At 27.1% G+C, this 15,133-nt stretch overlaps 1 protein-coding gene across 1 annotated transcript in view; it reads right to left on the bottom strand.

Moving 5' to 3' along the window:
* LOC114129991 (CD151 antigen) overlaps positions 1 to 15,133 on the bottom strand; it is a 34,931-nt gene that overhangs the window by 6,192 nt on the left and 13,606 nt on the right. The window contains exon 2 of the mRNA XM_027994865.2: positions 354 to 440. Within this exon, the coding sequence (XP_027850666.2) occupies positions 354 to 431 (78 nt within the window). The 5' untranslated portion in view covers positions 432 to 440. The remainder of the gene's footprint in view (positions 1 to 353; positions 441 to 15,133) is intronic.

Below are 15,133 nucleotides of genomic sequence, written 5' to 3'. Positions count from 1 at the left end.
GGTATTACGATACTATCAAATATAACATAATAAAATTTCACCAATTTTTAACTCTAAACTTGAATTTATTCTCGTTTAATTATTATTTAAATAAAATAATAACATAGTAATCAGTAATGTACTCATAACAATTAAAATTTTTATTTAAAAGTTTTGTAACTATATTAAACATTGTTTTCTTTTGGTAACTTCAAAAAAAATATAACAAATGTTACCTTTAATTTTGGACATATAAATACCTATATTGTATAGTGTATCTATAATATTCATAAATGTTCAAAAATATAAAAATAAGCTTTTTTTTTTTAATCGATTATTTTAATTTGTAATCAAGAAAAATAATGTATACTTACGAATATGATAAAATTTGACAAAAACATGCTGTACTTGACAATGGTTCCACACCATTCATCTTTAGAACCGAACCCCATTTTGGATTCCTGTTGATTTTCATAAACGTAATATTATTAACATCTATTATTAATATACAATCATTATACTATATAAATATATTTACATGGCATATCAGTGATATAACTTAGGTAAAAGTATGTAAATAGGTAGGTATAATAAATTAACGAATATTTATATAAGTAGTTTAAATATATTTTTTTCTTAGGTTCTTAGGAAAAATATTTTATTTTGTATTCATAATTGATAATTAGTTATCTATAATTTTCATTAGTTCGCTTAAATAAATTTTAAATATGATAAAGTTAATACATTTCAAACAAATAATAGGATGTTTAAAAACAAAATACATTAGTTGTCAGTTTATCACTAATTGTCGAATTCATTAAGTATATTAAGTATATTTATAACAATATATTATGCAGATTTTCAGTACCATAAATAGCCGCGAAAGCAAAACTACCCCCCCCCCCCACCGAAAAATAAATAATTTTCCATTATGAGATTACCTTATAGTAACCAAAGGTATAAATCTCCTGGAATTTTTTTGATATGTTTAGATTTATATCCAATTAAATTAAAACTTAACTATACTTAAATAGTTAATTTTATTTATTAAAATAAATTAGTTTTTCATACTTTTGAAAACACTAACATTTTCAATTATTTTTTAAAATTTTCGATGCTTTATTCTACGACTGATGACGATTTAAAAAAAGAAGTAGTTGGTATTAACCGATGTTAATAGTATTAACGAAGTTTGATTGATTATATTTATATATGAAACCAATATTTAAAGTTAAATAATATTCAAACCATCGATTTGTTGAATTTATCAGTGGCTATTAAAGGGTAAAATACCTGATATGAAAGGAAATTTGAATAAGTGATAGTTTCGAAATTGGAAGTCAGTTCAAGTAACGTTTAAAAAAAAATTTTGGGAGACAATTTTAGTATATCCGTACTATATATACTTATAAAACGATAATGTATTTAATAAATTACATATGTACCTGACTACATTCGAGTAAATATATAATTTGTGAAATTCCAAGGTTTGTTGGATCGGTTGATTATTTTGTTTTCCAGCGAACAAAATTTGAAAAAAATAAAATAAAAAACAATCTTTGGCAACAATATAATGTTCAGGGACATTCCTCAAGAAAGCAGTGTTAGCTATTAACTATGATGTTATACAGTTCGTGCCGCACCGCGAATCGACGATTGCAATGACGAATTGACGACGATAATCTTCCGCGTCACACGTTTTAACGAGAAAAAAATAACTAGACCGTTTTCATGGCCCCTTCGAGGTCTTTTAATTTATCAAAATAATTAATATTATCACCATTTTGAGTTGAACGACAGTTGTGCTTTAATATTTTAAAGAAATTAGCCTTTAAAATATAGACTTGCACATTTTTTAATAATGCAACTAAAATTTTGCATCGTAATTACAACTCTGCACCACATATAAAGTATAATAATAGTCGAAATTGGTTATAAAAACTTTCAAGAGACCCGGGAAATTCGTTATTATAGACGGTAGGATGTAATAAAAGTAGCTATAGTTTTGAAAATGTATAAACTGACATTTTGAATTCTTTAAAATGTATTAAAAACAATCTTACCAAAACTTAAATAAAAAACGAAGTGATATATCAACTTTACTGCATTTTCTCAATTATATTATTAGCTACATGATAAAATTATACCTATCTAATTACTGATAAATTATAGACATTACGTGGATACAAAATAATAATATTGTTATGTATAGACGTATAGTATAGTTAATTCGTTAAACTATAGCGTTGACGTTATAGCTTAAAGCGTTATCGCTACTATAACTATACAGGTATTTTAACTTAAAAATAGTAGAGAAATATTCAGGGCTGTCTTAGTTAAGTAATTTTATTAGTGCCGACATAATAGCCAATGTAATTATATTCGATTCCCACTGTACCTGTAGTTTACCAATTTAATGTCCTTTTTTAATTTCATACTCTAAAGCAGAATATTTTTCGGAGTATTTCGATACATAATAATTAAAATTCGGACAAATAGTTTATGAGTTAAAAGTATATAAAAACTTTAGTAGAGTTGGAAAGTGGGGATACGCCACAAAATGTTGGTCTACTATTCTGCTCACTAACGCTTTAAATACTTATTAACTCATAAACTTTTCATCCAAAATTTGATTTTTATGAATTGATTTTAAAAATAAAAAAAATATTAAACAATACATATATATTTTTTTAATGTTGTTTATTTCGACTAAAAATTATGTAAAAATAATATTTTAATAGATATTGAAATAATGAGTGTTTTTCTGTTAGGTTAGGTCCAGTATACATTGTATCTATAGTTAATTTATCTTTATATGCATACCTTATCTTAAAGATTAAGATTAAGATCTTAACTTATTATTATAGTGAACTAAAAAAATAAAAATTTTAACAATGAAAAATGCCAAATTTTAGCAAGCACCGTTTTAAGAACATTATAATATCGGGACATTTAGGCCAAAACTCAATTAATTTATACTCAACGGCTTACACTATAGTTAATGATCTAAAAAATAATTTTAGGTACTTTTTTTTACAATCTGTGCAACATAATTATCAATTCGATGTCCACCAATATGTAGTCTACTATCGTCCTTTCTATATAGCTATAATGCGAAATATACATACTTACTAAGTTTTTAAGAATCTTGTTTTTTATTTAAATTTAGGTATACCTATTATCAATAAAATTAAATAATACCCAAATATAGTTACATAATGAGTCCATTACAGTATCAATTGTATAATTCAAGTACCTATATATAAATATAAAAATAATTTAATAAAGGGCGTGGACATTTTGACAACAGACGAATTATTCCAACATAATATTGTGAATAATCATTTGGGAACAACATTTACGAAATAAAATGATTTTACGCATATATTTATGCAGAACAAATATTAATAACAATCCACAAATTCAGAAGTTTATATGGCAATACATAGGTACGATACGAATAATTACGTTACACGTGCGCACATTGTATAATATGCAAATATTAATTAATGCCTACGTTTAAATTGTTGCGATCAAATTTAATTATTATTATTTAATGTTTATAGCATATATATATATACGATTATTATTGTATTATTTAACTAATATATTAATAATCGTAAAAATACTGTCGCCCACTATACCAGTGAAACAATTTTCAATTTATAACGTTTTTATAGTAAAGTCACGGCGTAGGTATACATACAGTTATAACTTATAATGTCTATACTCGGTCACAATATTTTACTCTCCCGTAGGTTCAAAATCACCAGCTTAACTAAATTTCAAGTATAACACCACCAATGTATGCACTACTAAGACATAATAATCACAGGTTTTAGAGTTTATGTATCCTTCAGACTTAAAAATATATCAAATGCAAAGTTTTACGGAGAAACATATATAGTTCTATTAACTGTATAAAATGAACACATTACTCCAAATTCGATAACTTTTGGAATTTTCTAAGCCAAAACTCGTGTATTAACAAAGAAAAAATATCGTGTTTTCTATACATTAAATGTTATTTAATAATATATACATTACCTATATTGTATAGGAGATACGAATACTTTATTCGTGTTCAACACTAATACGATTATTAAACAATAATAAGCTTATATATTATAATTATAGTAATAATGTGTACCTATTCAAAAGAATTAAATAGGTATATCATTTGAAGTGGAATCAATTAAATTAAATGCATTGACGCTTGTCAAAAATACGCTAATAAAAGTCATGCGCGTTTGTAATCGTCGCTCGAATCCTTGAAATTAGCAAAAGTCCTCGTTCGTTTATGTCGTACGGCATTTTCATTGCCACGTTCACTTTTATTGCATTGTGGGTAGGTGCATTGTTTATACTTGAATAACGATAATTGGTGAACATTTATAAAATATATAAAATTGTATTGCGTTGCTCACCTATTAATATTAATAATATTTAATGGCTTACTGTAATAATTTATGTATTATATACATACCTATTACTTTATTAGAAAATATAGAGATCATAAAAATTGGGTGCTATTTCATAGGTTGGTTGGGTGTAAAAATTAGTGAGTGAGAAGCTCAGCGATAGACTTAAATTTTCTGTTTTCATTTCTCTTTCTCATTTTCACATAATAGGTACTTTTTGGCAAGCAAATGTTATATTCGATAAATTTTCAATGTTGAAACACTTGTATGAAACGATGCATGCAAATTGCAACAGTAATTATACTAGGTACCTACCTATAAACGATTCTTGTGAAAAAAAGTTTTACAGCCTAATAACAAATAGAGTTCTCGTGATATCAAACTTCTTTTTATATCTTAATCGTTATATAATTTGAAAATTAAAAAAATACATACCTACATTTAAAATTTAATTACATCACGTAATTTAATACGACAATATTTTTTATGTCACAAAATAAAATAATCGTGTTTAGGTACCTATGAACATTTTTACAGTATGATATGTTAGGTATACGTTATTTATTATTTGTTATTACTTATTACTATAAAACAGCTTGCAATAAATTGCATATTACCGACTTTAATAGATTGATATAAGAATACTTATAAAGTTATGAAGTCCCATTCACGTGGTCAATTAATATATTATAATATTTGATATTATAATGTTTGATACAATATTTGACCATATGAGCTTTGAACTACGAGTATGTGGGGCTTAAGACGAGTCTCATTAAAATTACCTACTATACCCGAACAGAAAATAGTTTTCATAATCCTAGTCATTTGTACTTATTGTTATGTTAATCATAAAAATGAGACTAAAACTATTTTATATTTTTAAAATATTTAAACTATTTTAATTAAAATGTTTTATTTTGTGTAGTTTTTACTAAATTATCAAATAGGTATAATTATAATCTTTAATTTTGTTAAAAATAAATTTAACAATTACTTATTAAAAAGCTAAAAAGCCCATTGGTATAGTGTATAATAGATTTACGAATTATGAATAGGTATGACAACAACTGATACTGTTGTTAGTTTTTAGTACGAGAGAGAATCGAGTATTAAACTATATATCATATCAAGCTTAAAAACAACTGCAGGCAAGTACGTTATCTGTTTTTTTAATGTTTCAATTTAAAAACGATACATGACTACATGAGTGTAATATAAAAATGCCGATATTGTATTATTTTAAAATATATTTACTTTTTAATGTAGGTATAAAAGTATGATCGACGTAAAAATAACAGATAATAATGTTATTACGTCATTGTGTTTGATAATAGGTAGATTCACTGCAATATTAAAACTAACAACACTACAAAGTTAAAATCTTTGAACGTAAATTTGCGTTAATCAGTTAATTTTATAGTTTGAGATTATTACACGAGTCTGTTTACCTGATCAATGCTCTTTTACATATGTGTGTATCACCCCGGTCCCATTTGGATTTTGAAAATTTGTATACACCAATATAAAATATTAAATTTTAGTAGGTGTGTGATTTGTATGAATTTGTGAGTACACGACAACTTTTAACATTTATACAGGTCATCGTTCGGTGGTTTGTTGGTTTTACGTGTACTTAAAAAAATAATGTTGTCACCTCAACCACACCCCCGAGAAAATGTCAGTGTCTTCATTTTTTTTTTATCCATGCGTGCTTTATAGTTTATCGCACATGCAGTGTTTACAATAAAATGTTTACAATGCCTACCTATACAAATATTAAACGGAGTCAATAATGTTAGAAAGTTATTATTGGTTACTGTAGTGCTACAGTTATTATATTTTTTTTCGATTTATCTAAACTCAAAATAATTTTAACTTTAAAGTTATTATTATTTATGTGATTAGTACCTATGTTGTACAAAATATCTAAGTTAGCCAATTCATGAGCCGTTTTATGTGTAGGTATCTGGTATATTTCAAAAGTTGAATTATTGGTTTCTTTAAATAAATTCAAATATATTCAATGTTCATAAGTATATAATCAGTTTAAAAAAGCTCAAGAAGTGAATTACATTTAAATAATAGATACTAAAACTAAATACATTTACCTAATATAATATATGCAAATATGTTATACAGTTGTCTTGCATGAGAACAATATAAAAACGACTATAGACTATAGGCATAAAAGAACTAGGTATGTATGATGTATTTACATAAAACGTTTAGGTATTTTTGTTGTATGATTACCTATTCAACAGCGAGCTCTTCCACGTCGATTCATATATAATTTATGGAATAATTTTATAATTTATATAATAACTTTATAGCTTTATTTATATAATATTATGCTATAAAATAAATAACAACGAGTTTATCAGTTCACCAAGTCAGATACACAGATTATAATACAAGCATATTATATTACAGCATACAGTATTTTGTACATAATATGTTCATCCACATAGGTCTTAAATTGTCTATATGGACATAGGTACGGACGGGTACGGTTGACGATGTGTAACGTACTAATGTGTATAATAATATAGGTATGGTTTGTGTTATGATTAACTCACTAAACTGTACTCGCGTACGTATTATTGTGTACCACCTAACGCAGTATGAAATACGCGTAGGTACATATCTATCTAATATAATATATGTTTCGATATACTTAACTATAAATACGAAACTATCTTTGGTTTGCAGAGCCATGCTGTTAAGATTTAGCGTCCGGGGAAAAATTAAAAATATTAGCCCCCTAGGCCCCCACGGCACGGCTCTGTTAGTTTGGACAGATTTTTACAATTGAATATCCCACAATTATCAAAAAATCTAATTTACAATTCTATTAATATTATGGATTCTAATGAGTTGAGAGATGGATATATTGATCTTATTATGATATGTTTTTTTTGTGTATAATAAGTTATCGATAGAATGCTTTGATTTTCAAAAATGAGGTAGTTTCGGATAAAAAATTGAATCTAATTTGTTCTTTGAAGACGTCAAACTTAAAAAATCACAGTAAGTACTTATTTTTAAAATCTGGAAAAAGAAACAAAATATTAAGGAAAACGAGAATTTTTACGTAAATCCAATTTTTGACAAAATCTATTATAATCTTATATAATTTGAAATTGAATACCGTATATACTTGAATTTTTCACAATATTTTTATATTATCATATTTTATTAACAATAACATTTTAAAAATATTTCGACAATTTTTTATCTATTTATAGGCGTAAGAAATTTTCAATTCAAATACATTAAAAATTATTTGCTAAGTATAAATGCTTAAAAATTTAATACAAGATCTATCAGCAAAAAATATTTTCATATCTGTACAAAAACATCAAAAATACATAGCCACAACTTTTGATGAAATTCGTCAAAATCTCAAAAAAATACAAACTATTTTATAGATAAAAATACTTACTAATAACTTTTGTTTTTGTATTTAAATTTTGAAAATTCAATACAAAATTCCTTATAAGTAGTTCATTTTAGAACCATACAAATATAAAATATAAAAATTATATAGACACTATTATTTTTTATAGAAATTTTAAGTTTTTATGTGTCCCCTGCAATCCCGATCCGAAAGAGCGTGTACTAGTTTACACTCGTAGACAATATATTATGGTCTTGCGACCTGCGGGATATCGCTCAAAATCCGTAGGTATATAAGTATATTAACTATATGTTTTATAAGAAATCACTCGGTCTAACTCGCCTACACTTCAAGTTTAATATCGTGACCTATAATGAGTGTAGTCACTACACTGTAGTGTATTATATGGGCGTAATAATATGTAATATAAAAGCCGAACAACCGCACGAGACGAGAGAGTCCTTGGGATGGTGCCTGTCTCTAGATAATAAGTAATAACTATTGTCGTTGCTGCGGCTCGAAAAACCGAATCAAACGAAAAAAAATTATGTATAAAAAACGTCATAAAATCTCATATTACTGCCGGGCAGAAACAATCAAATCTCGGTTCACCGAGTCGGCAGGCCACCATCAGGGTCATGCGTAGTGTATTTTTAACGCAAGAGAATACAAGTTAAAGTATTTTACGTGTTGTTTCCGGTTGAGGGTCTAAACTTTTTAAAGTAAGTATCCACAATAAATACATCCATTCTACACGCATTAATGAAACGATAATCGTTAGCCGACACGTGTCCGTGTATTTATAATTGCTTCGTCGACAATGGTCAATGACTAAGCATTTATAAAAAAACACATAATAATATGTAGGTATTAACGTATTATTATATAAGTACCTAGGAGACTACTGAATAGCCGCAGTGTTATAATCTAAATACTTTGAAAATATCATTGTGTTAAGCATAATTAGGTGCAAATTTAGTTTTAAATTCGGGAGGTTTTATTTTATAAAGATCTCGGTAACATTATATTCCATAATGGAAACTTTGAACATCACATTAATGTCACTTTAGGTAAAGCTTTAAAAGTCTTGGGATTTATTAAACGCAATACCAAATAGTTTTCTTCTGCTAGTTGTCTGCGGGCATTATATATTTCACTTTGGTGCGTTCAATATTCGAATATAGAGTAATAGTATGGCATTCTTTTTTGACTAAAAATGAACTCAGGCTTGACGTTTATTATTAAAAAAAAATCTTATTTTATAATATGTTATAACATATATTATAATGGAATAAGTTTAATTAGGTTCTGATCATAATTTGTATAAAGTAAGTACATCTCTGAGTTTTCAATTTTCACGTCAATAAATAAATAATTTCGAGACTAAAATTACATTTTTAATGTGATATTTATGAAAAACAGGAGCTTTAAGCTCAAACCTTCTGATGAATATAACATCATCACGCTTTCACGAAAACGAAATAAATAGCAATAGCATACAATAATAATTGTTCGTAGCTTAGAATGCTAAGATAATCTCACGACTGACAACTTTATGTCACTCTTATTTTCTGTCTTCTAATCTGAATTTTGAATAGTACGCATCGTTGTTAGCTTATCATACGCTGTATAATAAATAGGTAATCTATGTATGTTTTCCGGTACTCGTATTTGGTTTATATTTCAATTTTATTTCTATCACATTATTGTTATTGTTGTTTCATTAAACATAGTTATAGAAATAAATAAATCAACTAGGTACATGAATATATTGTGAAAGTTTTAAGCTGCAATTATTTTTTCTGTACAGTGCAAGTAGTTTATTAATTAATATTTTCACAATTATGTAAATGTATAAAAAAACCATAAGATAAAATAATACATATATAAGCACAATGTTATGTTTCTAAACAAAACCTATCATTTTTGAAATTGTATATTATTTTATCATTAGTATTGCGTATGAACAACAAACATTTCCGTACGTGAAGGTGAGTACCATCTCTAAGCATTATATTTATATAATAAATATGTAATATTCAATCATTTTTTTTATTAATTAACATATTTTGATATGTGTAGCTAGTACAGCGAATGTTACCTTAATCCAAATCAAGTAACAAATGTATTACATCAGAACTCAGAAGCTATAATAGCTGTCCAAATTCTTGTTTTAAAAAATAATATGTACCTATATAGTTCATTGGTTGGTTTCACGTGGACATTTTAGCAAACCAGTTTTATGACGTGAACTATATTTTGCGTATTAAAGTAGTTCACGCAGTTTATAACACAAGTATTGAGAATAGGTAGCAATTGAAAAAAGTTCACAATGAAAATATAAAAGCAAACCCGTTTGTAGACATCGATTAGCGATCGGCATGACGCACAAATGTGGTAATCTGATAAGTGGTAATCTACAGTAAATAATCATTGATCCAATTCAAAACGAGTGCATTATATAGAAACTCACATTTTTTACGTTCACATTTGTTTTACGAGTATTGTATTATTTTTTACTTAGCGTAATCCAACAATTATAATTATAGTTTAGTAATCATAATAGACAAAGGGTCCGTGGAAGATTTTTTCGGTATCGTCAATCGATAACTACTGTGGAAAGAATTTATTTATTTTCTTATTGTTCGGTTAATTCAATTTAAATGAATTATATTATAATATTTAGGCTATAGTGTGTCATATTAAATTTTAGACAAATTAAAAGCATCAAAAATTATACTGTATTATTTTGTTAAATAGTTTTCACAAAGTTACATAATATTAAATTTTAATTTTTCATAAGTATTACTTTTATATAGGTACCTACTACCTACCTACATCTAAACTTTATTAAATAAGATATCTTATACAAGACAAATTATAAATGATTATCTTAAAATGATCAATAGCGCGATGGATATTTACAATTGGTTCGTATTTCGTTCGGTCTGTCCTAGCTGAGTATAGTGAGCATAGCATTATTTAATTTTGATGCTACCTATTCAAATTGGGTTTTCGTATATTATGATAAGTTAGATGCAAAAATGTTACGTAATAAAATATATATATAATATGTATCGTATAAATTATACGATAATAACATCGATATTAAATCTATGACTTGTGGATGGTATACAAATTATCTATGTATGATTGTTTATTACATTGTGCAAGGTGGATTGACATTGTGTAAAATTTCGTAAGTGAATAGGTACAACTGATAATATTCATTTATTGTTATCCATAACGTTGTAACATCTATTTTATTCTTGTTTAAACGTTAGTTTCCGCACGAGTGAGAAATATCATTTCTCTCTTTGTTATGCTGCCCTAAAATTGTATATTTTGTGAACACAGGAATTCCGTATCCATATGTTTAGTATAATAAATGTACGTACGATAGACATTAAGAAGAATATTATTATTGTTAGTCTCAATGCAGAGACTGTAAATTCCATTGCAGCTGCACCAACGGTCCTGCAATTATGGAATTCGAAGGTCTCGGCAGTGTGTGATAAACCCACGCGATGGTGTGCAATGTAGTTATATATTATATAGATACACAGCATACATATATTATGATACACAGTATGATATATTATGATATTATTGTCGTGACGGTGTCATAGAACATGACTACAACTACGAGTAATATTTTAATTTTATTTAATTTTAATTTGTTTACAAATATTACAAGTATAGGCACGTACCAATAATATAATATATAAGTAATCTAATAATGTATTATATAATTATTTACTGTTCTATTGGTAGGTAGGTACTCGTATCGTATTCTTTTCATAATACTTACGATATTGATAGGTTTATATTTGGTAGGCACTAAATAATAATATCATCACACCATTCGTTGATATTCGATTTTGGACTGTAGGGTTTGGATCTAGGACTGAAATTTCATAGATTCATAATATTTGTAGAACTTACTACATTTAAAGTCACACTAGAATAGGATATTTCTAAATTCCTAGAAAATTTAAAAATCATTTTACACTGTTTCTATACAATGCACATAGTTCTATAGTTCTTACATATAATATTATTATATTGTACATTGGTGAAGTAAGATTAAGGAAGGTCACAAACTCATATATTTAGCAATATTATTACAGTGTATGAGTCAACTATAAATAAATCAAGCAGATGATAAACTATTTTATTCTACTTTCACACATTTAAATTAAAGCAATTGTTACCTATATTTTATAATACAACATAAATAATAACATTAAACAATCAAAATTAATGTATTTAATTTTCTACATTTAGTATCTTTTTTATTTCAAGAGAAATAACACAAATTAACAGAGAACAATTTAAAATGGCTGCATCTAAACAATTTTATGGACAACAGTAGATAATAGATATATTAGAACGATTATGTAGGTACCATCATTTATAATTATTTTTTCTTTAACAGATTTATATAACTAATTAGAGTAGTAACTAGGATTTATATACCCATTATAAATTTCTAGACAAGTATAACTTATATAAGTTTGATTAGTTTAAATAAGGTTTTGTTATATGAAACCTTTTTTTTATAACACTAGACAAATTAAATATGACGTTCAATTCGTAAAAAAAATCTAAAACCTCAATAATAATTTCAAAATATGCGAAAAGAGAATTCAACTATTTTTAATTACGATAAAGTCCTAAATTGATACGAATAATAGTATAAGTACAAAAGTATAATGTAAGTACTAAGTGTAACTAAATGCACTAAAGTGTCACTCATTATAGATCAAACAGAAAAAATAATGCTTATAATTTATAAGTTATAAATGTGTGATCCGGTCATGTTGTTACGAAGTATATAAATACTTTCGTTTCGATATGTACTACTATACAATAATATTCTCTCCTCACATAGTCACCTATATATAATAATATACAACAGTTATATCAGTTATATCGAAAATTATAGAACCTTTTGCGTTAAATGATGTCTACAGCTACTACGTTAATTCTTTGGAATTGAAACAATAAACGATATTTGATCATTTATTAACCACTTGAAAACCATCGAGCTGTATTCTACTTCTATCTATATACTATAGAGTATAGGGTATAGGGTATTATTATATTTACTTGTTACCCATACATATTATTCATTATAAATTATAATAATTTTTTACACTGATTACACCGATTTCTCGCATTTTCATAGTTTAAAAATGACGATCAGTCATCATCGTTTCTTTTCGTCCACTTTATTTTAATAATAACAATTAAAAATACTTAACGCTATAATATCTGCATACCTATAATTCATGCGCTCTTCGGGTCAGAGGGCAGTGATTTTACACGATTATTATTGCGTTGTGGTTGAATTAGGTATATCCCATCGGCCATTAACAATGAGTGTGTTGGCAATTTCACAGCGTCGAAAATTATAATTGAGATTTTTATTTCCAACATTATCACTTTATATTTTATTACATAATGAAAGTATCTTCACGGGCACCAATATTATATCGGCGCTATTATCATTATATATTTATTATTATACAGCTGTGTATACAATTATTATTATTATTATTATTATACAAATCGTCGTTGTTATCACACAAGTAACTTCTTTGCCCTTCGCTTATAATTTTCATTCTTTTCTTTTTAATTATTGATTGTTATTTGTTTTCGTTGTATAACGACATAATATTATATTATGATCGTCATAATAATAATGCTGTTACCGCGTTCTTTTACCATCTCCGACGATGACACATTTGGCGCTCAGCCGTTCGATGACTTAATCACTCGCTGAGATTGACGGCAATCATTATTGGTGGCTTACCGTTCTGCACAATATTATATCATCATAACACGGAGGAGGACTGATATCCACTGATTAGGACTTACACTCTGTATAGAGGTATCGCAGAATTATTAACAAAATAGTTAAATAATAAAAGTTAATTTACTTATAAGTCTATCGTATGTATCTGCGTAGGTATACACCGTTCTCCGTGATATAATACGTAAGTGCGCGTACCTATAATTACGTTTAGTTTCATATAATATGTGTCCGAGTGCTCGGGCAGCAAAACTAACTGCACACGAAACACGAATAATAATAATTATGATGATGTCGACATTTTTTCCTGGGAAGAAGAAAACACGTCGAAGTGCTCGTTAAAAAACATTTGTTTATAACGATGAAGGTATGTTACCGTTGACTTTCTTTTATATGATAAATACGATATACATGTATGTTATATATTATACATGGTACATAGTACCATATTATGTGAAGATATATATAGGTAATGTCATATTGTTTGTAATTCACACACTTGCTGCACAATAAGAATTTGTTTACGTTTTAAACGAGTGCTTCTTAGATATATGAATTGCATACATAGGCAAGTATATGATATGAATTCTAATAATATTATATAATACGATAATATATTGTATATAGTACTAAAAACTCAAAAATAACATGTACCTATGAATAAATAAAAGTGTGTAATTTGACCGATTCTATTCGTAGGTATACCTAATTTAAAAACTTTTGGATTTCGGCGAGAGCCACGGGTCGGGTTCATTGGTCGCGGACGATCAATAATGAATAATATTAAAATATATTATGCATAAAGACTAAGGTATACGCAAGAAAAACACGACACGTAAAGCTCGGCCTTTTAACAAAGGCATGTATACATTGTTAAAGGTTATTTTTTTAAACATGCCGTTTTTCTCAATACTTACACACACTACACTGCAATCAATATAATATACCTACCTGCTTAATTATTATTTTTGTGCGAAACGAATTTTCAAAAAAATATATTATTAATTATTTTATTAATAAATTATTTTTGTAAGGATAACAAAATTTATAATGATTTAATCAACGATGGTTCTGGATTTTTTGATATAAAAACGTGATTTTTGTTAAAAATTGAAGACGCGTTTCGTTTGCTCGAACGTAACCATACCGTGTACGTATATATATAATAGAATACGGTTACTTTTTTCGGGACTTTCGTCTCGATTGCAAGGACGCGTTTCGAGATGTACACACGTGCAACGACAGTCGCAGTATTACCTATAGAACACAACACGCATAATATTGTTGTATTAGCGCGGCGGCGAAGCAATCATCGTATTACACGATATAATATGATGACGAAACCGATAAGTACATTATTATACGGTGCCGGTGTATATGAACATATATAATATAATACGTACAAATAGTCGGTCGTGACTCGTGACGTATTCCGACTCGAACGTAATATAAAAATGTGTTGATAATATTACGTGTATTGTTGTCCATGCGGATTTCGGTAACCGCGCGATGGTC

This window comes from Aphis gossypii, chromosome X (genome assembly GCF_020184175.1).
Source record: "Aphis gossypii isolate Hap1 chromosome X, ASM2018417v2, whole genome shotgun sequence".
NCBI lineage: Eukaryota > Metazoa > Arthropoda > Insecta > Hemiptera > Aphididae > Aphis > Aphis gossypii.
The sequence above is the reverse complement of the archived record's forward strand: the minus strand, read 5'-3'. Positions and strand labels throughout refer to the sequence as shown.